Here is a 23,290-nt window from a genome sequence, read left to right on the forward strand (position 1 = left end):
CCACTTATCATTTGATTGATACCCTCTGCACTTCCCACCTGCATTAAAGTGAGTCATCTGAAACATCTAAATATCAAATGTGAGAAAGAAGGGCGATTGTTCCAGGCGAGCATGACATACAGCAGCAGTGTCACTGGGCGCTCACAATCTGCTGACCACAGCAGCACATCATATCCAGGGAGCAAGGCCGTGCATAAGTTAAAACATCCGTTAACTAAATGGATTTTTTACCCTTTTTTCTTATTTCTGCCCTTTACACAGTCCCTCACTCCTGCCACACAACACTCTCACATGTACTTACTGCTGGCACTAAAAGTCAGCACAGGGCGTCTCAACATGGAAGACAAATGCAAGGAGGAGGACAGATCAGTGACGTGCCTGACAACTGTGAGTATTACACTACAATACTAAATAACACAGCTCCATGGCTGTTTTCACATCCTGTCATAGACTTGTAAAGGGCCTACAGTACATGATTGACATTGAGTTTGGCAACAAAAAAAATAATAAAGCAAAATATTCAGATTTATCAATCAAAATAACTTTATTTATCTGTTAGAAACTTCAATTGCAGACAGAGTGCCAGCACAAGCGACATATCCAAGCAGAGACTATGTGCCTCTCTGATATTTGGTCTGTGGAAACACATCCCCTTTGCCAGAGTAATTTCACAAACAAATACAAACAAATTTTGATATCAAGTAATGGATCTGAAACTGATACACAATGATGATTAAACACTCTTTTTATACGAGAGATTGAAAATTTCAACAGAAAATAATATTACTTTCTGTAGCCTCCTAGGACCTGGTGTCCACATATGTGAACATACATATATCCAACACATTTTGGGTTGTTCAATAATGTTTTTAATAAATAAATAGTTTTTGCTAATTATTATTCAATTGTGACTTTATTGTGTTCCATCAAAATTACTAAAACATAAAATGTATGGTTTTATATATATATATATGTGTGTATATATATATATATATATATCATTTGTGGACATAACAGAAACTACATCATGTAAAAATAGATATTTTTTTGTTTTTGCACTTATCAGATCCCAATCAGCCCAAATAACAAAAGAGAAATCAATAAAGCATGTCATGCAAGAGTTTGGGTCCTAGGAGGGTATTGTCACTATGTGGTGTTATGTATCAGTTTGAATATAGAACATTTGAAAACTATTCAGGACTTTTGTCTCATATTGTCCAATGTATTTTATTCAGTATCTAGTTTTAATACTATTTTAGTATCAATGACAAACAAAATGATCACGTTTAACATTCTTTTGAAACTATCATATGGTAATGCAGGCTCCCACCCTACAACATAAATTTAGCACTTTTTATAGCAAGAGATATAAAACAATAGCTGCATCTATGAAGAATTTGTGATAAAAGTCCAGGGGAGGAGAAAAGACACTATATTTTCTTTCAACACTTTTTATGTACTGAACTCCCCCTGCACCCTCTTCCTTCCTCTCCCCGCATCACTTCCACTCCCATACTCTGCTTTCTGCTCTAACAAGCACTCTGATTTCCCCTGAAAAATCTGTTAAAGTTTCTTGATGGTTACTGGAGTTTTAATAGGGAAGTAAATAAAACAGTATGCCATCTTTTAAGGTCTTTCTACATCAATTACAGTTTAGTATTAAATTAGGAGGGTTCTCAAACTATTTTATTGGTACCCCTCAAGTTTTTATCTTAAGGGCCTTATTTCCATGTTAGTTCTTTAGTGGATGAGTATTCATTTGAAATTAATTCAAAAGATATCGTACCAAAATGGCTATCAAGTGATTTACTTTGCGGTTTTATAGCTAACTACAACAGATGGAGCACCAAACACACCATTATTATTGATTATATTGTTATTTGACTTTCACACTAAACTAAAAATCCATCCTCTAAACCAGTGTCTATCAAACTTCACACCAAGTACCACCTAAAGAGTCACTTAAAATTATTTGGCTTTTCTCGGACCACCAATCTAAACCAGGGCTATTTTAGGTCTAAATCATGGTTAGCAACTCTCTAAGACTATATAAATGCTGCAGTAATTAAAACCAAGAAATAACCCAAACAAGAACAAAATTGTTGATAAAATGGACTTTATACCAAGCAAACATGCAAACCTTGGATACTACCTGAAGGAGCTTGTACCCCAGCTTGAGAAACACTGCTCCAACCCACAAGGAGATGTTTTTAATCCTACACAGGAATTTAACTGGGTTCAAAGCAGGTTAGGGAATTTTAGCCTAGAGATCTACTTGCCTGACCAGCCAGTCCCTTCTACATTCTGTTCAAATCCAGAAGGGTTTGTAATCGGACCACAGAGTGTGAAAAACCTCTGTAATAACTTGGGATGGTCTCTCAAACGCAGAAGACATCTCTTTTAGAAAATTCTTATATCATTCAGAACAAATTATACTTATTTCTGACAAATAAAAGTTTAGTGCTTTGATTGTGATTGATTCTACAAAAATATGCATTGTTTCTTAGTCCTCGGTGTTGTTTATCTTTTCTTCTTTTCCTTTTTACTCGTAAGCCACCATGTTTGTTTTGGCACAATTGGACCATGAGTCTCTGATTGGTTAATTTGCCTGTCAATCACGGCCTTCTGAAATTGGGGAGACAGGATATGGATCCAGACCCACACATCTTTGGTTTTGGCTGGCCAGTTAAGAGATCTAAACTGATGGAAAATGATCCAGCGCCATTGATCCCAAAGTTACCTCGCTAACTGTCTAATCCTGCTTTGTAGCACGCTGCCCTTAAATCATGTTCCTCTTTTTATCCTTATTTGATTCATGCTTATTGAAAGGTAAAATAGTTCTTGAGAAAATGTACATCTCCTGGGGTGATACTTGATATGAAAAGTTGGACAATCCATCGCAGTTCTATCAGTTGAGTACACAAAGATGAAAATTATCCATGCGCAGAGCAGGTCCATTGAGCACTATATTGCTGGTGCTCTCTCAGAACTGTAGTCAATACTAATTAGCCTAGTTAAAGGTCAAAAAAGGCCTCCAGTGCAAACGGCAAGTACAGTACAGTAGGGACCAGCTTCAAACAAACGCCATCCCCATTTATTATAGGAGACGTGCCCGCACTGACACTTTACTAATCACTGGATGTAATTACATTGATTGAGAAGTGTCTAAAGTCAAAATGAACCCCTTGCTATATGACCAAGTCTATCATGCAGAGAACAGAGAGGCAGGGAGAGAATGGCAAAACTGATTGGGATGCATGCCGTGTGAATTTTTCAGCACCATGGAGAGAGGCACACAGAGAAGAGATTAAGGATTAACTCCGAACACAGATTTTAGCAATTGAGCGTTTTGTTAGTGTAAACTGTTACCCCCTGTCCAAAATTACATAATACCACTTGAGATTTTGACTTTATGAAATGTTTGTTTTGGGTTATACAAAGGGAAAATAACAGTTGGACATTCAGTTTTGTATGGCAACACATTTAAAATAGATTGCATTTATTGGACTGTAGAAAGTTTGCTTGTTTTTTAGTCATAGATCAATTGTTGACCCTTTTATGACCCCTTGGTACTTGTAGAGTGTCCCTAAGATTGATTGAAAAGTCGCTAACAGTTAAACTAGCTGAATGCTATAGTGTCCACTGTAAATCCAACAAGAAATGAACTGTTCTGCTTGCCCAATGGAGATTTATATATTTCACCTATAATACATTTCACACTCTTTGAGGCTAATAAACGAGTGAAGGACTCCACCAAGACAAAGAGCAAATTGAGTTGCATCCAATAGACATAAAGTGTCTAGCTTTTCAAGTGGACTTTTTATTTGGCTGAATCTGTGAAGGATAAATCTGAGAATGGTGTTTTCTGCTCAATCAGTGCAGGACATTCTGAGATGTCCATGGCCCTTTTGTGGGTCAATCTCCTTAAATAAGTTGTGAAGTTTACATTTTAGGAAAGACAGGAGTGCACTGGGGAGGAAGCCTTGATCAGTGTTATCTGCACTGCATTGAACGTGTGGTACAAAGCTGCCTGGGGCCGCGCCAGTGTAGCTGCCACTCTGGCCTCATTACAGTAATGATCTCCCACGTGAGGCCCTTCTTTGCACCAGCACTAAAATACTCCACCCTCTGTGTCCCTGTGTCCTCCACCAAATAGATACACCAGAGACACAAGGAGGTCAAGGCATCAAGAAGTGAAACAATCAAACAAGCTAATTTTTTTAAAGGGACATAGATAAAAAATACAAATAAAATTGCTATATTTTAAAAATTAATGACCAATAGCAAAAGGCTGTTTAGGCAACTGTAAGATGAAACAATATATTCCTTCAACTACTTTATTTAATAGTCAGACTTTTTTTAGCTCTGAAATTTTACTGCCACAATATTATTTTGTTTGTTTGTTTGTTTGTTTTTGTTTGTTTAATTGGTAAACTATCTGGTTTTATTGATCTATGCCTTGTTATCTCATGTATTATATTCTGTAGTTAGTTACGGTGAATTAAATGTAGCCTCACGATGAGATTCAAAAACTATTCAGTTCTGTTATGTTTATTTTATACATAATGTCTAAGCTATTTTGATTGTGCTGTAGAAGTGACAGAATAAGGTGATTGAGGCGCATGGTTGACATTCCAAGTATTGCGCTTTGCATTATTGGTTTTCACTTTACATAAATAGGCTATGGTATTGATCTTGTGTCTCACCTGTGTCTTCGTCAATGGTGAAAGTGCCGAGCCCGCTGCCTCCTCTGATAGAGTACCTCAGCTGCCCATCTCGTCCGCGGTCTTCGTCCTGAGCACTGACTGTCAGGACACTGGTGCCCACGCGACTGTTCTCCTTTACCAAGCCCCTCACAGCAAACTCAGGGAAATAAGGTGCATACAGATTCTCATTCACGTCCACCACCTAAACACAGGAGATGCAGTTAAACATCATTTGACAGAGTACATATTTGCTCAGTGGCATGAGAATTATGCTCATTCTGAGTCCATGTCCAACTCATTAGAAATTCTAATCTGACCAAACGCAATTTACACTGGTGAAGTGAAGTGGGTGAATATCAATTAGGTATCATACTGTAATATATTTTTCTGCATTCTCAAAGTGTTTTGGATGTATGGTTTGTGTTGTGAAACTACTTTTTACATAATTTTACACAGTTATTATCCAAAATGAAGTGAAAGTAGCAGTAGGTTTTCTATAAAGCACGATAATTGATCCTGTTACAAAACAGTAACAAAATCAAGAGGTGCTGTACATTATGACATTATATCAACAAGTGCCTTAATTGTATATAATATCAGTGACTGCCTTTAGGTTAATAATGATTATAAAATGGGTTGTGAAATATATTAAGAGATATTACATTAATCCTGTTTTTCATTTGCCCTTAAATATTGTGTGATTAAGTTTCACCAAATTAATTAGTTTTATTAATAATAAGTGATGAAACAACTGATACGTTCCCTTTGTCACTTTTTCAATTCTGCAGTCATTAACACAGTACTTAGTGCAGCACATTTGAATCAATAAACAAGGCACAGCTACAGACTACAGTAGTGGTTGTTAATTGATGAAACTGCTCATTAGAAAACAGCGCGTGTGTTACTCACCTCCACCTCCACAAATGTCTGTGCACTCAGACTGGGTGCTCCCCGATCTTCAGCCAAAACACTCAAGTTGTAAAACTGCTGTTTTTCAAAATCCAGCTCCATCCTTATCCTCAAAGCTCCACTTACAGGATCGATCTGAACAAAACATTGCAAGCCCATGCATTAGAAACTGCTAATAAAGGCTGTTAAGTGCCTCTCTACACAATTCTAATAAAACACTGCGAAAAGTAAGGCTAGTTTGCAAATTTAAAATGCTTAGCTCAACAAAGTGCCATTGGGTGAAACTGAACTCTCTAAGAACTGTTTGATGTGTCATTTATTATTTTTAACTTTTTGGGTCTCACGCAAGTCAAAGAAAATCAAACTTACAACTTTCTCGCAAAGTGGCAGCTAACTCTTAAAAGAACTTTGTAATAATGCAGTCTAATAAATAAATATAGGCCTGTCCAAAAATGTATCCATGTTTTTTTAAGATTTGCATATTTTAAATTAGAAGTGAGCAATAAAGCAAAATATTGATATAATTGTTTTGTCTGCAAACACGAGCAGGTGTACCCTCCTCCAGAAACGTTACACAGTGCACCATTAATACTGCCAACCCATAGACAAAAAGGTTTTTCCAGGACACTGTCTTTAACTCTTAATCTCTTTGCATGGGTCCAAGTATAAACAGACTTAAAAATACATACCTCAAAAGTGCCACCAAAGTCGTTAATCAGAGAGTACCAGACTTGCCCACCAGGTCCTACATCTGGGTCTTGGGCTTGGACCCAGCTAATGACAGCTCCGGGCGGAAGATCCTCCAGCACTTTGGCACTAAAACTTCTGGGTATAAAAGTCGGGGCGCAATCATTAACATCCTCCACTATAATACTTAATGTAGTCACAGATGACCTTCGGGTGCCTCGTTCTGCCTTGTCCCGCACTTCAATTTTCAGCAGGAATATGGGGGAGCTCTCTCTGTCCAAGTTACTGGCTACAAACACACTCCCAGTTTCGCTGTCTATTCCAAACTGAGGGACACTAGTCAGCATAATGTAAGCCAGCTGTCCATTTTGACCCATGTCTCTGTCAAACGCCATGATAATGATGACTTCAGATCCAATAACTGCATTTTCACACAATGGCAGAGTAAGTGTCTTGTAAGAACATGGGGTCATTGTCATTCGCATCCTCTATGATCACTGTCAGTAAGCGCCAGCTTGACATTTGTGGATCACCCTGGTCGTAGATGGTAATGTTGAGGAAGTAACGGTCTGTCCTTTCACGGTCAAGTGGCAGTAGCACACTTATAAGTCCGCTCTCCATATCAATTTTAAAACAGTTTTCTTTATTCCCGTCAGATATTGAAAAGAGCACAAGTCCATTGAAGCCTGTATCACTATCGCGTGCTCTCACTTGAAATACACTAGCACCAACAGGTAGGTCCTCGCGTACTAAAATACTTGTTGGTAAGGCTTCAAACTGTGGTGCTTGCGTGTTTGTGGAGTAAAGGTCGGCTGTGTACCTTTCAGAATAACTTGGCTTTGCCATAGCTGAGGCTTTGGAGAGCATTTTCTCAGCTAACATCTGGGCCACCCTGGTCTCCCTGCAATTAAAGCCCCCAGGTGGCATTCTACCCCTCACCACAGACACGTTGACAAATGTAGGCTCTGATATCAATTCACCATCTGTTGCGACTATTTTCAGGTTGAATATGCCATTTTTTATATTAAGTATGGCTAATGGTCTTTTCAATGACAGAGCGCCAGAAACAGGGTGTAGAGTAAAATAGTCTAACTCATTACCAGACATTATTTGGTACCTCACCAATCCCAGCTCATCCATGTCCACAGCAGACATGGTGACGATAGTTTGGTTGACAGGGAATTCTCGACTTATCATGCCTCTACAAGACACTTTCTCAAATACAGGAGGGTTGTCATTTATGTTCACCAAACGGATTGTAACATTGACTTCGCTTTCTCTTCTGTATGGAGTTCCCCAGTCTGACCCCCGCACTGCAAAAGTATAGAAATCTTCTGCAGATTCAAAATCCAACTCCTTAGTGACTCTAACCTCCCCTGTGCTCTGGTCTATGCTGAATGGCAAGTCCAGATCATTACTGATTGTGTGGGTAATGTATCCATTCTCTCCTTTATCAAAATCTGTGGCTGATACTGCAATAACCACTGTGCCCACAGGTGTACTCTCATTCACAGCGACATCATGCCGACCTGCCGAAGACTGGGCTGTTATCATTTGCATCCTCTATGATTACTCTGACTCGTGCACGTTGCTGGCTGACAATATCAGCTACCTCCATCTCCATGAAATCCTGTGATATGCCTGTCAGTTGCCTTGTGGTCATAATAACTCCAGTCAAAGGGTTTATATCAAAGAACATTGGATCTGAAAGCCTGGTGAAGCTGTAATTGACACTCGAAGGAGCTGGGGAGATTTTCACCACCTCCACAAAAGTGCTTGGGGGAGCGATTTCACTCAGTTTGACTACATAAACATCTCGTTCAAAATTTACTGTTACTGGAAGTGGCTTTGTAACCAACAATTGAACAATTAGATTTTCAGAAAACTTGGGAGGAACACCCCTGTCTTTAGCTTGGACTGTCAAGTTGAGACCAAAGGGAAATTTGTCCCAGTCAATCAAGTCTAAAGCTTTGATTTTGTACTCATTCCCAGCTGAGGAGCGTTGGACTATGAACTGTTCAAAAGGGTCTCCATCAGTGATAGACACCCATTCTATATCCCCAGAAACCCCTTCATCTTTGTCGTCCACAGTTATAACAGCATAGACAGGATCCATGTCGTCCCATGAAGGCTCAACTGTAACAGCATTGAGGAAAGGAGCAAACTCATTCACACGCTGTACATTTAGTGTTAGTTTAGCAGTGCTGCTAATTCCACTACTGCCATACAACTTCATCCCCCTGTCAATCACTTGCACCTCAATTTCATAGCGATCCTGCTTGTCTATTCTAGGCCGTCTTGTGAGAGTGATGACTCCACTAGTTGGATGAACAGCAAAAAGTTCCACTCTTGTTTTGAAGAAATAGTAAAATTCTCCATTCGAGCCAACATCCGCATCTGTGGCTGTAACTCGGCCAATGCTGGTGCCTAAGGGTGCAGACTCTGCCACAACAAATGAGTAGGAGGTGGGGGAAAAGAGCGGGCGTAGGTCATTAGTGTCCAAAACCTTGATATAAACAGTGGTTAAGGCCTCTAGACCTCCTTGGGCAGATGCTTTTACAGTCAGGGTGTAATTGTCTTGAACTTCTCGGTTCAAAATAGCACCACTTCCACCATTAGTGCGTATTCGAAGAAAACAAAAGTCTCCTAGTGTAACATCCTCAGCCTGAAAGATGCCTTCACTGTCCCCGGACTGGATGGTATATTTGATATCCAAGGATTGCGGGGGGTTCAGTACAATACCCATCTTAACAGCACTCCACATATACGTTCTGGCAGCAGAGTTTTCAAAGACAGAAGCATTGTAAGCCGGCTGGGTAAAAAGCAGCAGGGCCTGTCCTGACCTTGGTTCAGGGAGAAACTGAAGATTTACATAGGGCAAAGTTAGATGGAGTAAGAAGAAGATAAAGTGGAAATGAAGGGAGATTTTGGACAAAATAAGCATAATTCCCCAATGATGAGACTTCATGACTTCATTACTATTCCATCACCCAGTTTACCCTGCATTTGGAAAGAAGAAAAGAAAAAAAAACAAGACGCACATTCAGTTGATAAGCTGGGGGAAACAGGCACTCTGCATGCTAAAATTTTGAGAACTGAGGAATAGAAGTTGCAAACACATTTCAGGGCAACTGCTTATGACTGCTGTGATGTGACAGCATACTCAATGGTGTGCTCTAACAGTTTGAATTGAGACAGAGGCTTGAAGACACACAATACTGAACAAAAAGCATGACAAAAGAAGGTCTTTAAACAATATCACATCAAAGGTGCACACTTGCACTGCACAGTGCCACTATTACAGAGGAGATCATAAACAATCACAGGTAACTCTCCAGTGCATTATCATCTTTTATTGCTAGTGAGTGAATAAAGCTTGCATTCTTGTACGAAAAAAGTTACTTATTTGCTTAAAATGCCCAGGTAGCTGGATACAGCAGGCAGTAATCATAGGGGTTTAATTTTGTAATTTAGTGCAGGATGTGGTCCACTGCAATAGGTTTATAGCAGTAAATGAGTCTCAGTAAAGGTCTTATGTTTTTTTTTTTTTTTATCTGAATTTAATACAAGTAAGATTAATTAATTATCTCCGTCATTTATAGCCTTCAATAACTTTATTTATAGACTAGTTGAACCTTTTTAATAAAATAGCCTATAGCTAGCTCGCTTTGGAAAGTGACTGCTAATAACCTGATTATTGTACTTTAGGTGATGATGGTCTCAGTAAATTAATTGTGATGAGGCATGTTCATCTCTTTAATTTAATATGGATGAGACAAACACACAACCCCTGTTATCTATTGATAGTGACACTTTATAGGAGCCGGTGGAAATGTAGCTGTAATTGAGCACCAATTCATAGACTGATCGTCTGCTGCTGGAGTTATTGTCCCGTGGGAGCTTAAATCTCTAAATTTCTGCACAGATAACTCGACAGCATACAAAGGTAAAATACATAGCAATCTGTCGCTTCACTGCATGTGTGATCAGCAAACCTTACCTTACGATCCTTAGTAAAGTAATGCCTGTCCTCTCCGCTCGCCGGTTGCAAAATAAAAAAGAAGCAACCCAGATGTCATGGATGAAAACATACGTAGAAATCCCGCCAGGCTAGTGACACGTTGGGTGCAGCCATCCTCGTAAAACTAAATAGCTATTGCCCCAGTTTTGTGCACCTGACTACAACCCAGGGTACACAAGCATGGGATGTTCTGGCTCCTCGAACTGTAATATGATAAGCATAAACTGGTGAAAACACTATTAAATATCTCTTTTGCACTTATTTAAGTCAGAGATCTGATTCGGTAAAATGGCATTCATGGTTATCGCAAGTTTGGAAGCGGACAGCATCAGTTTTCGCTTAAGAGGCTTCTTCGGTGCGCTCTCGCCGGATGGAGGGAGTGTTGCTCAGCTCTGCTCGAGTTGGGAGAGCACCGGAGCTTGCCGAGCGTCCCCGAGTGTTTCCGAAAACACCCGGAAGTCGGTCCACAACGGAGCATTTCAGACAGGCACACTATCGGCCGTGAGCGTATCACTCTGTTTTTATCGTCACCCCAGTTTTGTGTGGGTTTGTTGCACATTTAACGAGACCTCTAAAGTATTTCAGCTTCCATCATGTCTGCGCTATGTTACAATAAGGGATGTGGTCAGCGATTTGACCCTGAAAATAACCCCGAAGGTGAGTTACAGCTACAGCTTTACCTCATGCTATGCTAACCTCATGTTGTCTGGAATATTCCAAACCATCCAGTACATTCATTCATGATGTAGACAGCACAGGTCACCCATACTAACTTATCTTGTATAATATCAAGTGCCATTTCAACATATCTCATGTAGCATAATTGTAATTCGAGTGGACGAGTTGTTTGCTGAAGTAAGTAGTAAAGTGGTGATTATAGACTTTATCACATTACGGTAAACGGAAATTCAGTAGTAGACACTTTAAAAACCTACTGTTTTTGGAAAAGTGTCTTGAAATCTACAGCCAGGCTTTTGTCAGAATAATAAATGAAGAATGGGCAACAATGGCCAGGATATCTCTTGTGCAACAGAAATTTGTTTTGTTAAACAGAGTATTTCTTTTAACACAGCAAACTGTAACCTGATGCTTTTTTTGTCATTTGGCATCTTTACATTTTTAATGATCTGCTGTACTATTGCAACAGATCCCAGTCCCTTATTCATTATCAGATATTAAACATTACAGAATCAAACATGCTTTTGCTTAACTACAGCTCCCAACTTAAAATGTGCAGTGTCTGTAATCTTCTAGAATAGTCCATAAAATGGCATACAATTTAGTAATTGGTATTATTGGTAATTAGGTATTATTGACAGTTAAAAACAAAAACAAAAAATTAATCACTTTTTCATAATCCAAACATGTTACGTGTTACCACCAAAAAGCTTACATCGTGCACCTTCAATTAATTTAGCTTAGAAATTCATATTTTCATGTCATCCCCAACTTCAGGGCTAAACAACATAGGAAAAGCTTATTTTAGGAGAAAGTTGAAATTGAGAAAGAAATTGCACATAAAATACAATAATATTATAGTTAATATATCTATGATAAACATTAACTACTTTGTAATCTGATCATGATATAAGCTTTCTTTACTGGTGTGTAGGACACAGAACATTTTCACAGCTGGTTAAAGATTAAAGTATCTGGCTCAACAAAATGAAGCTTTGTGTAAAAAGTATGTTTGTGTCACCCATATTTATTTGAAACCCTTTATCTAAAATAATTGAACTTCAAAGTGTCCATGTAGCTCACACAGCAAAACCCTCAAATGAGTCTCTTATTCACCATCCACATCCTTTAGAAATGTCCTCCTCCTTATTCTTCAAGTATTATAACAAACACTCAGTCAGGTCTAATTTCCATTTTAATAAGATGCCACTTTCATATCAAATGGAGCATATTATTATCTGGCATGAGGGATTTCTTGGTGGTATATCACAGACAAGGGTGCAGAGGGGACTTGACTTAACCACAAAGAATATAGTTGATTTATAGTGTTGTTAAAGTTATTTAAATCTCTGAATTAACATCAATGTTTTGTCTCCAAAGACAGTCTCAGAGACTGACTGAAACATGGAGCTTTGTAATTCAAGCCTTTACTGTCAAGTCAGTTGTTAGGGTTTTGATTTATACAAGTTCTGTGGGACACACAACTTAATTTTGGGGACATCTGCTAAACTTGTTTTGCTTTAGTCTGCTATTGTCTGAAATAAAAGACGCTTATATTTACTTGCTTATTAGTTAAATAAATTTTTCTTTACGTAAGATTTTTGGGTTCTTCACAGATGTATGTGACATGTGTACTTGATCTGGTCAGTGTTGTTTTTTTAGTTGATGAATTTGATTATGAATGGTTCCCTCAGACCAGGGTTAGTCTGGTGACAGTCCAGCCAGAAGCTAATGAAATATGGTTTTATTACGACATTTAAAACAGAAAGACACTAAAATGAATGAATAGTTTATCTGCGTTGTTTGTTTTACATCTATGCAAAAACAAATTTTCTACCATAGCTGCTCACATCAGAGCTTTTAGCTTACTGATGTGGGTAGCTTCACCAAACTTATTTTAATCTTAATTAAATCAAATCTGTTTTTTCACAGATGGGTGTACCTATCATCCAGGAGTCCCAGTGTTCCATGATGCATTAAAGGTAAACAACTATAATGCGTAGCAAGCTGGCATCTGCTTTTTTGATTTCCTCTTTAGTCAATATACATTTTGCCTGCTTTCCCAAGGGCTGGTCCTGCTGCAAGAGAAGAACTACTGACTTCTCAGACTTTCTCAGCATTGCTGTAAGTTCACTTTAAATCTTTAAATCTGTACATTGGTTTGTTGGTTCCCATTGTCTATTCTTTACAGCAGTGGTATTGACCTTGAGACATGGACATTGTACTTGCAGGGCTGCACAAAGGGGTCTCATAACAAAGAGAAGCCCCCAGAGCCGGTGAAGCCAGATGTGAAGTCGTCTGGAGAAAAGAAAGAGGCAGAAGAACTGAAACCAAAATTTAATGAGTACATCATCTCTGCACCGAAACCTATCGATGCAATAAACAGACCAAGGTATGGCAGTTTTTAATTGGTCCAATAGTTTTAGAGATGGCAAGTTTGGTTGATGTATGAATGATAAATGCTGAAACAGGGTTTTGTATTGGGTATGGCTAGAGTATAACTGTTTGACAACAGTATGAGTATGACACAACTTTGGTATGATAAATATACTAAGCTTAATTTCTATTTCAATTTTGGCTGTAATTGAATTAATTAAAATGACAGATTTCTTTCTTGATTAGAAAATATTTCCAAACTACTGTCTAATAAAGTAAGGAAAGTGGCAGTATAAGCAATGTTGGTCAAGTCTGTCAGGGTTGTAATAATATACCATAAATGAGGCAGGTAAATCTAATTTGTTTTTGTTGGTCAATCTATATGATAACCAGTATGAAGCGGTATTTAATCCACGTGAAATCATTGAGCATGTGTGGAGGTGTGTGGGCTTGAGTGAACCATGCAGACAGAGCTTCCACTTGGATTTACAAAGGCTGTGGGCAGTAACCAAGACATTGTAATGCTCATTGTCCACTTTATATAATAAAAGATCAATTCAAATGCTGTTCATTGAAAGAGAAAGGAGAGATAAAAGTGGACCAAGTTTTCACACAATGCCACTGACAGAAGCCATAGACCACACTGCTGCTACAATGACAGCTGATGGCCCCGTATCTGTCTCCCACAGTCCCGATGAGCCGATGGTGAGATTGCAGCATAAAGTCGCCTCGTCTCTAAAAACAGCTCTAGAAAAGTTGAAGCTGTCGGAGAACGCGGCTGAAAAGAAAGGTGGGCATACTTTATTCATGCACTTTCTTTCTTGTTCAATACATCTGTGCAGCGGGTAACTTTTGTCCTCCTCTCCAAAGGCTGCCATACATCTCCAGTAGACAGCAAGGACATTTTGACAGCGGGGTTGGAATGGTTTGCAATGGGGAATATGTCATCACTAGTGTCATTCACATTATAGTTTTGATGAAGAGTTGACGGGACAGGCCCACACGTCAGGCGCCGGCTCTTTGAGATGCTTTCAGAGTTTTAAGTGTCAATTCTTTGACAGCATCTTTCTGTGTCTCTCCAGAGGAAGACAGCGACGAGATCAAGATTGGAACATCCTGTAAAAATGGGGGCTGCACTAAAGTAGGTCAACATGTCATGGTGTAATACATATTCACACTTGTCTGAAGCTCTGGGGCTCTGTAGATTGTTTGTTCAGGCCTGGGCCGTGAAAATAGAGTTGATACAGCACTTTATGGATTGTGTTTTTGGAAATGGATTCAAAATTTTACTCTGCTCAAACTTGATGTCTGTTAGCCAAAAATCTTCTTTTGGAGACAAAAATACACATTCAAAAGTTCTTGCCTCATTTTATCTTCCTCTTCACTTTGAGTTGGATTATAGTGACTCATCTTGTCATATTGGATTTCATTTTGAATGGTCTAAAGTTAGTAAGCTAACTTATGAATGAGTTGCACTATGATACGTACATTTGTGAATTTTATTTGTTCAAAGGATAAAAAAAATATAGTGCTGGTTTAAAAATAAAAAAGAATAGAAGAATAAGAAAAATAATTCACAGTATTGCGTATTAGTAACATCAACAAGTAATGTCCTAAAATCTGTCTATTCATAGGTTTGAGTGTTAAAAATCAACAATTGAAAACAAAATGTATGTTTTGAATAGACAAACAGCCTCATAATGTAACATAATATCACCTATAAACAGAACATTGAAGCCCAAGTATAGAAGATATAGTTCCTTTTAATTGACTATTGCATAAGTATCTAAGTAGTAGCAAGTAATATTTGACTTATATCATTAAAATTCAAGATTTTGAAGTAGCAGCACTTTCTATAGAGGTCATCAGTAAGTTTGTAGAGCCTATTCTATGCCTTGTCCGCCTACACATTCCTCCTTCTACATCGGTGAGCTTAGCTCTTTACACCGAGAGGGAAAAAGGCAAGAACATAGGTTTCTCAAGTAGATTTGCAGAGATGTGTTATGAGAGACATTGAAGTGGAGATTTCATTATTTCCATAATTGTTCATCAACTGATTGAAATCATGCCGCATTCTCTCAAGGACTGCTTTTTTGGTTTATTAATCAGTTAGAATGGGGTCCCAAACTGGAAACAAGCTATTAGCCTACACTCATTCTCATTAAATGTTTTTGTTCAAAATAGAAAGCCTTGTTTTATTCAGTCTGGAATTTGAACACGTGGTTTCGTAAAATATGTTTTATAGTAATTTTAACAATTCAACATTTTTTGCTTTTAGAGTTTTGAAGGCCCTGCAAGTGATTCAGAAACTTGCATGTACCACTCTGGATGCCCAATCTTCCATGAAGGGTTAGTATTACACTCAAATAGATTTTCTTCCTCTTTGACTCACATGTTTTGAGTAGCAAGTATGCTTCTGTTGGCAGCAAAAATTTGCTGTGGAACAGCTAGTGTTTTTCTGTATCTATTCTGTTGTTTACAACTTGTCTAAAATAGCATGTTATTGACAGTCCCTGTTTTTGCTTTTTGGACAGGATGAAATACTGGAGCTGCTGCAAGCGGAAAACGTCTGATTTTAACACCTTCCTCTCCCAGGAGGGCTGTACCAAGGGGACACATCTATGGAGGAAAAAGGATGCGGTAGGCAATGCCGTTAGACATCTGTCTGTAGTGTCTATCAAAAAAGGAGGCTGGTAAACCTCTGTAACTCCATCTAGTGGTGTGAAATACACACACATAAAGTCAACACATAATAGCACATAATAATCTTTAAAAGACACATTTTAGGCACAAATTAGATGACTTCACTATTTACTTTATAATTTGTATTTTTTACATTTTGTAGGGTCTCAAAGTTGTCCCGTGTCGTTTTGACTGGCACCAAACAGGAGCTCAGGTCATCATTTCAATCTATGCCAAGAACTCCATCCCAGAACAGAGCTACGTGGATGCCAACAGCACCACTGTAAGTGATTGTATTATACGGAACTTGAAAACATTGGGCATTGATGTTGTTTTTGTGGTTTGGCATATTAGACTGTTAACATCACTTAACATCACTTATGAAGATGTGAATATTAAGTTCCCCAGAGTGATATAACACCCTGCACAAAATGTTAAGACCAAACAAATGCTTCTAGATCATTATACCATTTATCCCCCATGAAAAGGTTAACTAGAGTTTTTTGTTTTTTGTTTTTTTTTTCCCCAATGTTCCTCCTTCACATACCGCCTGTTTTTAGTACTGTATATTCTGCCAATCACCTTCTCAAGATACTAGTACTGGATAAATACAGGAGGCCACATGAAGAGAGACAACTTTTAGAGACAACCTTTAGTGTAAATTCTGACTTTTAAATTTGGTGCTATAGTTCTAATTCAATTTTTCCCATAGTTTTAAGGTACTGAGGACACATTCTTAAAATTGTATGTAGAATGATGATGCTGGTGTGTTGAATTTGCATTTGTGTGATTGTGTTGCTGTGTTGTCCTTGTCCTTGTATCCTTGCTCCTGTCCTGTAGACTGTTTGGTATCAACCTGTCAAGGGACTGAAAATGGAAATGTTATTAAAAATGTTGATTCATATTTTTATTTACAAATAAATAAGTATTCAGACAAAACTTAAAATATGTTTTCCATTTTTCCCACAGCTCAACATTCACGTTATATTTGAAGGAGAGAAGGAATTCCAGCAGAAAATAAGCCTCTGGGGAGTAAGTACTATAACTGTTGTATCTCGTGCATCTCTTTGAACTTTGTATTTGAGGTTAATAAATAATTAAACCACACTCTAATTCTTCTAACCCTCTCTTTATGCTCTCCTTTCCCTTTAAGGTGATTGATGTTAGCAAGAGTCAGGTCAACATGATGGCGTCTAAGATCGAAATCGCCATGAAAAAGTCAGAGCCCATGTCTTGGGCTCGCCTGGACCTTCCTCCTCCTGCTGCACCAAAAGACACTGAGCAGAAAAAACATGCAGAAAGTGACGAAGAGGATGAAAGTTGAAATTACCACAAAACGTGTCTGTATATTTTTAACCGGATACAAAACTGCGGTCCATTTTTCACCTTTCCACAAGTCAAAATCTTTTCGCATTTTTACCCTCTGCTCCTCAGCACTTCAGTGTTTGGACCAACTTTCGTTGTAGTGTTATTTTTATAAAATACATAGTTTTCAAAAGCACTCATTGGGATAAAAACACTTGTAGGAGTCAAGCAGTGGTCCAGTGGCTTCTACTTATCTTTGCTCTATGCCCAGACAGAGCAGGAGTGTGGAGGCGCTCTGATCTGTAATACTACAATTAATCATTTTTCTCTTGTCTTCAGCCCATTATTGACCTTTTTCTGACATTTGCATGGCATAACCGTAAAGCTCTCAGACATTTGCACAATACTGCAAATAAAGTTTTTGTTCTTCCATTTAATTCAACTTTAAAGTGCACTATGACTTTTTTGATTTGGAGGGGGGTCTGTCACCTGCTTGTCTCCATGTAGATGAGTAACTAATATATTTTGCATTTATTCAATTCCAGATGACTAAAATTCTGGGCTCTCCTTTCCGCAGATCTGACCTGGAACCCAGCCTGTTGGTGTCACCTGCTTGTCTCCTTGGAGATGATGAAATGCAATACCATCTCCATGTGGAGGAGCAGGTGGCGAATGTAGTTAGTGCACCTTTTAAGTACCACAGTTGGTTTTGTTTTTCTTTTTTATGCCTCTTTACCTTCTCTCAATATGATCTATTACAGTTATTCATCAGATTTGCTGGTAATTCTTTATAATCCATTGTCCTGTTAGTTGTTTTTGTGATATACTATGTACTGTATCCATAAACACTGTATGTCTGATGTCAGTTATATTTTTTTTATTAAACAAAAGGGTAACAAAATCTAAAGATCAGGTTATAAAAATCCCTTGAGTCTTGATTGTATTAACCTGTAATGATTCAACATCGATTCACTCTGTAAATTGCATGTTGTACAAAATGTTATTTTATTTTTCCAACATATTATATTATATTTCATGTTTATTTTTATCAGAATGTAAAATATGTGAGAATGCGGAAAAGTACTGTAAAATACTGTATAATTTGCAGCAGCATGCATCAAAGTGCAGAATGTACAAAGACCATTGCCAGTTTCAATTGGGATCCTGTGAAAAACAAAATACCCAAAATAAACTTTTGAGATAATTTGCTGTATGTTTGGTTTTAATTTACTTCCCCGTGTTTTTTAAGGAATTACTGTTCTTGTATTTCAGTAGTTTCTGACCTTGAAATCATTGGATCTGAGATTTTACTGAGATTTGTTTTTATTGCTTTTTTGTTTAGTTTTTTTAAACAAACCATGTTTTTATATGATCTTCCACTTGTGAGATTTAAATGCTGTTTTTTTTTTTTTTCTGTAGACTTGTACTCCTTCAACTACTTTGGATTTGATATTCCCCACTGACTTCTCATGAAAAGCACTGCGTGACCTTTGGAGTGAAGAGTTTGAACCACATAGCTGTGACTTTTACAAATGTCACGCGGTATTCTTACCTGTTTTAAATAATTTGCTCAAAAAAATTCAAATGTCCCCAAACTTCATGCCCCGTGAAGGTGTCTCAAACTGTTTGGCTTTTTTGTTGAGATATTTCCTTCTTAAAATCTTCAAACATGAATCCATTAAAATGTTAATCAAATGTCTGCTCTGTGAACTTCTACATGGATTTAACAATAGAACTCCAGCCTTTTGTGCTGCCACTATTTCATCAGACACTTAAGGGCACTATGATGCAACAGAAAGAAAAAATATATATATATCGGGAATCTCTTGCGAAAAAAAAAGACTTTATTACATTCACCTTTTTATAAACGCACATACTTTCAAATTACCCATTTAAAGAAAAATATTAAATATAATGGGTGGAAACTAAGCAGGAATAGCAGAACAAATTAGATGGTCTCTAAAAATGTTCATATTTAGTTGTAGCTATAACAAAAATAGTCCACTAAGTTGTAGAAGGAGCAGTATTAGTAGCAGACATTGGAAATGGGACGATTTCACTCAGACATGCTCTCTCTCTGATTTAAATGGCATTAAAAATTAAATGCACTTTTGTTCTTCTGTCCCCTGTGCCATGGCCCAAGGAGTCATTTAAGTTTCAGCTCAGTTTATGCTAGAGACTTCACTATATTATAACACCTCTTAATGCACACAATATCCCAACATTTTCAGAATTGAGGTTATAGAAATAAAAAAGATACAATAAAATGCAGTAGGTTTAACAGCGCTTTCATATTAATATTCTGAATGCGTCACATTGTACTCTGGTAGTTATACCCTGTCTCTTCTTTCTCAGGGCTGAAAATGAGTGGCTCTCTCTCTGGAAGAGCAAAAAAGTTTCTCCATTTATGCGCACGCAGCCAGGTGGGTGCGCTGTACTTGTATTTCGTGTGAATAACCACTGCAGCCAAAGCCAAAGACAGGAGCCCTCCACACACAGCTGCCAGCACCAACCATCCCCACACCTCCTGCAGCTCCTCCAGGTACGGACGAATGGCTTCTGACAATTGCTGGTCTGAGAAGAAGAGAGAGGGGATGGATTAAGGGGGTTGTCATCATTAAGTAGATCTTAAAAAAAGTGTATTCTGTAGTTTGTTGTTTGAGGTTAATCAAATTGTCAAAGGCACCATCATATTATGCATTCAAACAAAATTAGAGTTCTTGACTAACTAAAAGCTTTAAATAGTATTACAGTCAAACTTACTAGCACTCAGTAGATGTGAGTATTCATATCCCAGGTCTTTGCTGGAGATAAAGAACTCTCTGTTTCTGTGCAGAGGCAGAAAGGGCGCCATGAAGTATCCTCCGTTGTGTCCGATGGGAGCGTTTGATTCAGGATACTGGGAAAGAGCAGGCCTGTGCCTCCTCATCCACTCCTCGTAAATACTACCATGGAAAACATGGAAATATGGAATATGGATATATATAATTTCTGTATATAATATAGGTGAATGGTTAGCAGTGGTGACTTTCATAGAGGGAAGATAAAAATAACTTGAGCCATTTTTTGTCAAATCAACAAAAAAGAAACTGACACAAAGTTGACAAAATGTAATGAAAAGCATTATTGAAAGGTACAATGTATAGCATTTCTGGTGAATTAACAAGTCTGTCACCTGTTTGTCCCCATGGAGATGTTACTGCTGTGGTTGGAATATTCCACAATATGACATGGAACATATCTTATCTAAGTGGGGACAAACAAATGACTCTAGCACACCAATTGCAGATCACATCTCAGAGACTGCTCCACTCATAGTAAGAATACATATTTTGTGGTGTTTTTGAGCAATGAACCTTTTTGTACTTTGTACCTTCATGTACTTTTATCAGCATTTTTACTTTATCCACTCTTGTCTACTACGGTGTTCTTACCAGTCGACAAAAGCGTGATGAAGGAGGAAGATGGGGTCGTTGGCAGATCCTTGGACAGATGACATGGACCCATTCATGAAGATGTGGAGAGCAGCGTGCAGAGACAAACGGTTGCTGTTACCCAACCCAGTGCGAGGGTCTCCAAGTCCTACAGGGATCAACCACCATAGATTATGGGCTAATTAAGTTTTTACTCTAACCAGAGATAAATTGCATACTTTACCCAGATCAGAAGCAGATCAATAACAGTAATAAGGTTACGGTACTACTAACCTACTACTAAGGTAATAACCTACTTTTTAATCTCTCCTGACAGAAACTCACTCTATGCAATTGACGCATACTTCAGTGGAATGGACAAGAACTAAACCAGCAGAAAACCAAGACTAAACCTGGAATTTACTAGGAAATAACCAATAATAAATCAGTAATAAACCATGACTGAATCAGTTATAAATCAGCAATATGTACAGAATACTGTCCCCATATCACTACCGTTTCTACACTTTGAGAACCCTTGCTACAGATTAATTCTCCATCAAGGTTAAACAGAAACAGATGGAGGTTTATTAGCCCACTTCTATCTGACCTTCCAGCGTGTTTCTGAAGCTCATGTTAGCAGTCCGATCCATAGCCCCGGTGTCATAACTCGTTAAACTCAGGGCAAACTCTACATCTGCAGATGTGGGTAACCGCTCAGCTAAGTTTCGGTCATGGTTGCCAGGGTTACGACGCAGTGGACCCTCTGGACGAACATCACACAGCACGCCTCTGCTGTTGTAGTCCTCAGGGCGAGAGCACAGCACCTGGGACACACACATGATGCCCATGATGTAAAACAATAATAATAGATTTGTAGTGAAGAAAGAAAGGTGTAGCAGCCAATATGTGCAGCATATAAATGAATTAATATCACCTATTTAGTGCTGCGCCTATTTAGTGCTGCGACTATAACAGTGTTCATTTAGAAATAATCAGATGTTATCTTGTATATCTCTAATTAGTAATGAATTATACAGTTCTACTTACCTGATAAATTTGAGACAATCTAAATGTTTTAACAATCCGTGTACTGGGATCAAAATGTCTCCCAAAGTTAGGCCAAATCTGGCACCCTGCAGCCAGTTTACTCAAAACAGTAAACAGAATGTGTATTTAAAATGCTTGCTTTCTTGCCCTTAACAGGTTTTTAATAATTCATAACGTGGGTTGGAGCTAAAAGGTTTTAACCAGAAATTAGACCCACTCATGCATTATGTATGTAAGTGCCTGTAAGTAAAAGGTATGCCCACTTTACCCTCCAGGAGGAGAAGACTGATCCTGGGCTGAGGAGGTTGGGATCCTGGGTGTGTCTGGCCCCCATCAGCTCATCAGTGCACACATCACAGCCCTGTGCATCTCGCCAGTCCCAGTACGGGAGGGAGAAAGTCATGTCTCCAGTCAGCTTCCTGATCTCGTGCTCCCAGTGCAGGAGGTAGACCCTGTGCCAGGGCAGAAAGGCTGGTGCCCAGTGTCCGAAGTCTACATTGGCCCAGACATTCCCAGGCCCACCCAGGAGGGCATTTCGAGACACATAATAATGCATCCACACAAACACATCATACACAGACACATCAGCAAATAAGGGAGTTGAACCGTTTTCCATTTCCTGGTAGGTGCCAGTGGGAACAACATAGTCTTGGCTGATAGTCTGTTTGGCTAAATTCAGATAGGATATAAGCCGGATCCTCTCAGCACGAGACAAATGAAAAACATTCCTCCTTAGGGACTCTCTGCGTTCATTACAGTTGACCCCAGAAAAACCAAACTTACAGTCAGCACAACTGAAGCCCATGAAGTTCCCTGTACACTGGCATGTCCTATTGAAGAAAACAAGTGGCCACTTCTCTCGGTCATCCAGGCCTGAGAATGGGTACTGAGGTCCATCCGGTTCTTGGGACACCTCCACATCCCAGCAGAAGCCTCGTCCCGAGTTAGCTCCACAGGCTGAACCATCTCCATCCCACAAGGGGCAGCACTCTCTTGACAACAGGGCCTCCCGACTGGCACACACCCGGGGGAACTGCTGATAAGAAGGCGTGAAATATACCATCAAACCAGCAAATCCTAATAGCCACATTATCTCAAGATTTCAAGGTCTGACATCCAAGAAGTAAGCTTGAAGTTTACAAAACCAGCATCAACTTTGAAAGACCATGTGATATTGGCTGGGGCTTAAATTCCTCAGGAGCCCCCTCCTCCTGTATGTGGGGCAGTCACATGAAGCACTGCCCCAGGATAAGCCGAATAAAGGGGCAATCAGCCTGGATGAAATCTTCTGTTCAATCTCTAACAAATGAAATGAAATAAAAACAGATCAAACAAAATAGTAAAATGTTACAAGGCATACTATACCCCCTGACGTATATGTACACAAACTATTCAAAAAGCTCTGTGAGAAAATGAAGCATTGATTGTTTCATTGGATTTCAAATGAATTTGTTTGAACAGGA

At 38.7% G+C, this 23,290-nt stretch overlaps 3 protein-coding genes across 9 annotated transcripts in view; 1 reads left to right on the plus strand and 2 right to left on the minus strand.

Moving 5' to 3' along the window:
• Positions 1 to 10,437, minus strand: part of LOC110158561 (protocadherin Fat 3) — an 80,131-nt gene extending 69,694 nt beyond the window's left edge. The window contains 6 exon segments of the mRNA XM_055148250.1: positions 4,707 to 4,908; positions 5,616 to 5,750; positions 6,305 to 6,734; positions 6,736 to 7,830; positions 7,832 to 9,162; positions 10,396 to 10,437. Coding sequence (XP_055004225.1) covers positions 4,707 to 4,908; positions 5,616 to 5,750; positions 6,305 to 6,734; positions 6,736 to 7,830; positions 7,832 to 9,162; positions 10,396 to 10,437 — 3,235 coding nt within the window.
• A 323-nt stretch (positions 10,438 to 10,760) lies between these two features.
• chordc1b (cysteine and histidine-rich domain (CHORD) containing 1b) lies at positions 10,761 to 18,568 on the plus strand. Its single transcript, XM_020922820.2, has 11 exons — positions 10,761 to 10,980; positions 12,934 to 12,983; positions 13,069 to 13,125; positions 13,233 to 13,393; positions 14,067 to 14,167; positions 14,460 to 14,518; positions 15,656 to 15,726; positions 15,912 to 16,017; positions 16,223 to 16,342; positions 17,029 to 17,091; positions 17,213 to 18,568. Exons 1-11 carry the CDS (start codon positions 10,917 to 10,919, stop codon positions 17,381 to 17,383), a joined length of 1,023 nt encoding a protein of 340 aa, XP_020778479.1. The 5' UTR covers positions 10,761 to 10,916; the 3' UTR covers positions 17,384 to 18,568.
• An 87-nt stretch (positions 18,569 to 18,655) lies between these two features.
• LOC110158560 (tyrosinase-like) overlaps positions 18,656 to 23,290 on the minus strand; it is a 20,369-nt gene continuing 15,734 nt past the window's right edge. For all 7 annotated transcript variants that reach the window (XM_020923066.2, XM_055148629.1, XM_055148635.1 and 4 more), the window contains 5 exons: positions 22,096 to 23,290; positions 21,388 to 21,604; positions 20,799 to 20,946; positions 20,128 to 20,309; positions 18,656 to 19,938 (listed from right to left, as the gene is read on the minus strand). The exon at positions 22,096 to 23,290 is cut by the window's right edge. In XM_020923066.2, the coding sequence (XP_020778725.1) occupies positions 19,676 to 19,938; positions 20,128 to 20,309; positions 20,799 to 20,946; positions 21,388 to 21,604; positions 22,096 to 22,917 (1,632 nt within the window). In that variant the 5' untranslated portion in view covers positions 22,918 to 23,290 and the 3' untranslated portion in view covers positions 18,656 to 19,675. The remainder of the gene's footprint in view (positions 19,939 to 20,127; positions 20,310 to 20,798; positions 20,947 to 21,387; positions 21,605 to 22,095) is intronic.

This window comes from Boleophthalmus pectinirostris, unplaced genomic scaffold, assembly GCF_026225935.1.
Source record: "Boleophthalmus pectinirostris isolate CB_2022bp ecotype Guang Dong unplaced genomic scaffold, ASM2622593v1 HiC_scaffold_12, whole genome shotgun sequence".
Classification (NCBI taxonomy): domain Eukaryota; kingdom Metazoa; phylum Chordata; class Actinopteri; order Gobiiformes; family Gobiidae; genus Boleophthalmus; species Boleophthalmus pectinirostris.

Coding starts and splice junctions, on each gene's coding strand:
- chordc1b (XM_020922820.2), top strand. CDS start 10,917: ATGTCTGCGCTATGTTACAATAAGGGATGTGGTCAGCGATTTGACCCT. Junction 14,168..14,459: donor GAACGCGGCTGAAAAGAAAG/GTGGGCATACTT, acceptor GTGTCTCTCCAG/AGGAAGACAGCGACGAGATC. Junction 16,343..17,028: donor TGGATGCCAACAGCACCACT/GTAAGTGATTGT, acceptor TTTTTCCCACAG/CTCAACATTCACGTTATATT.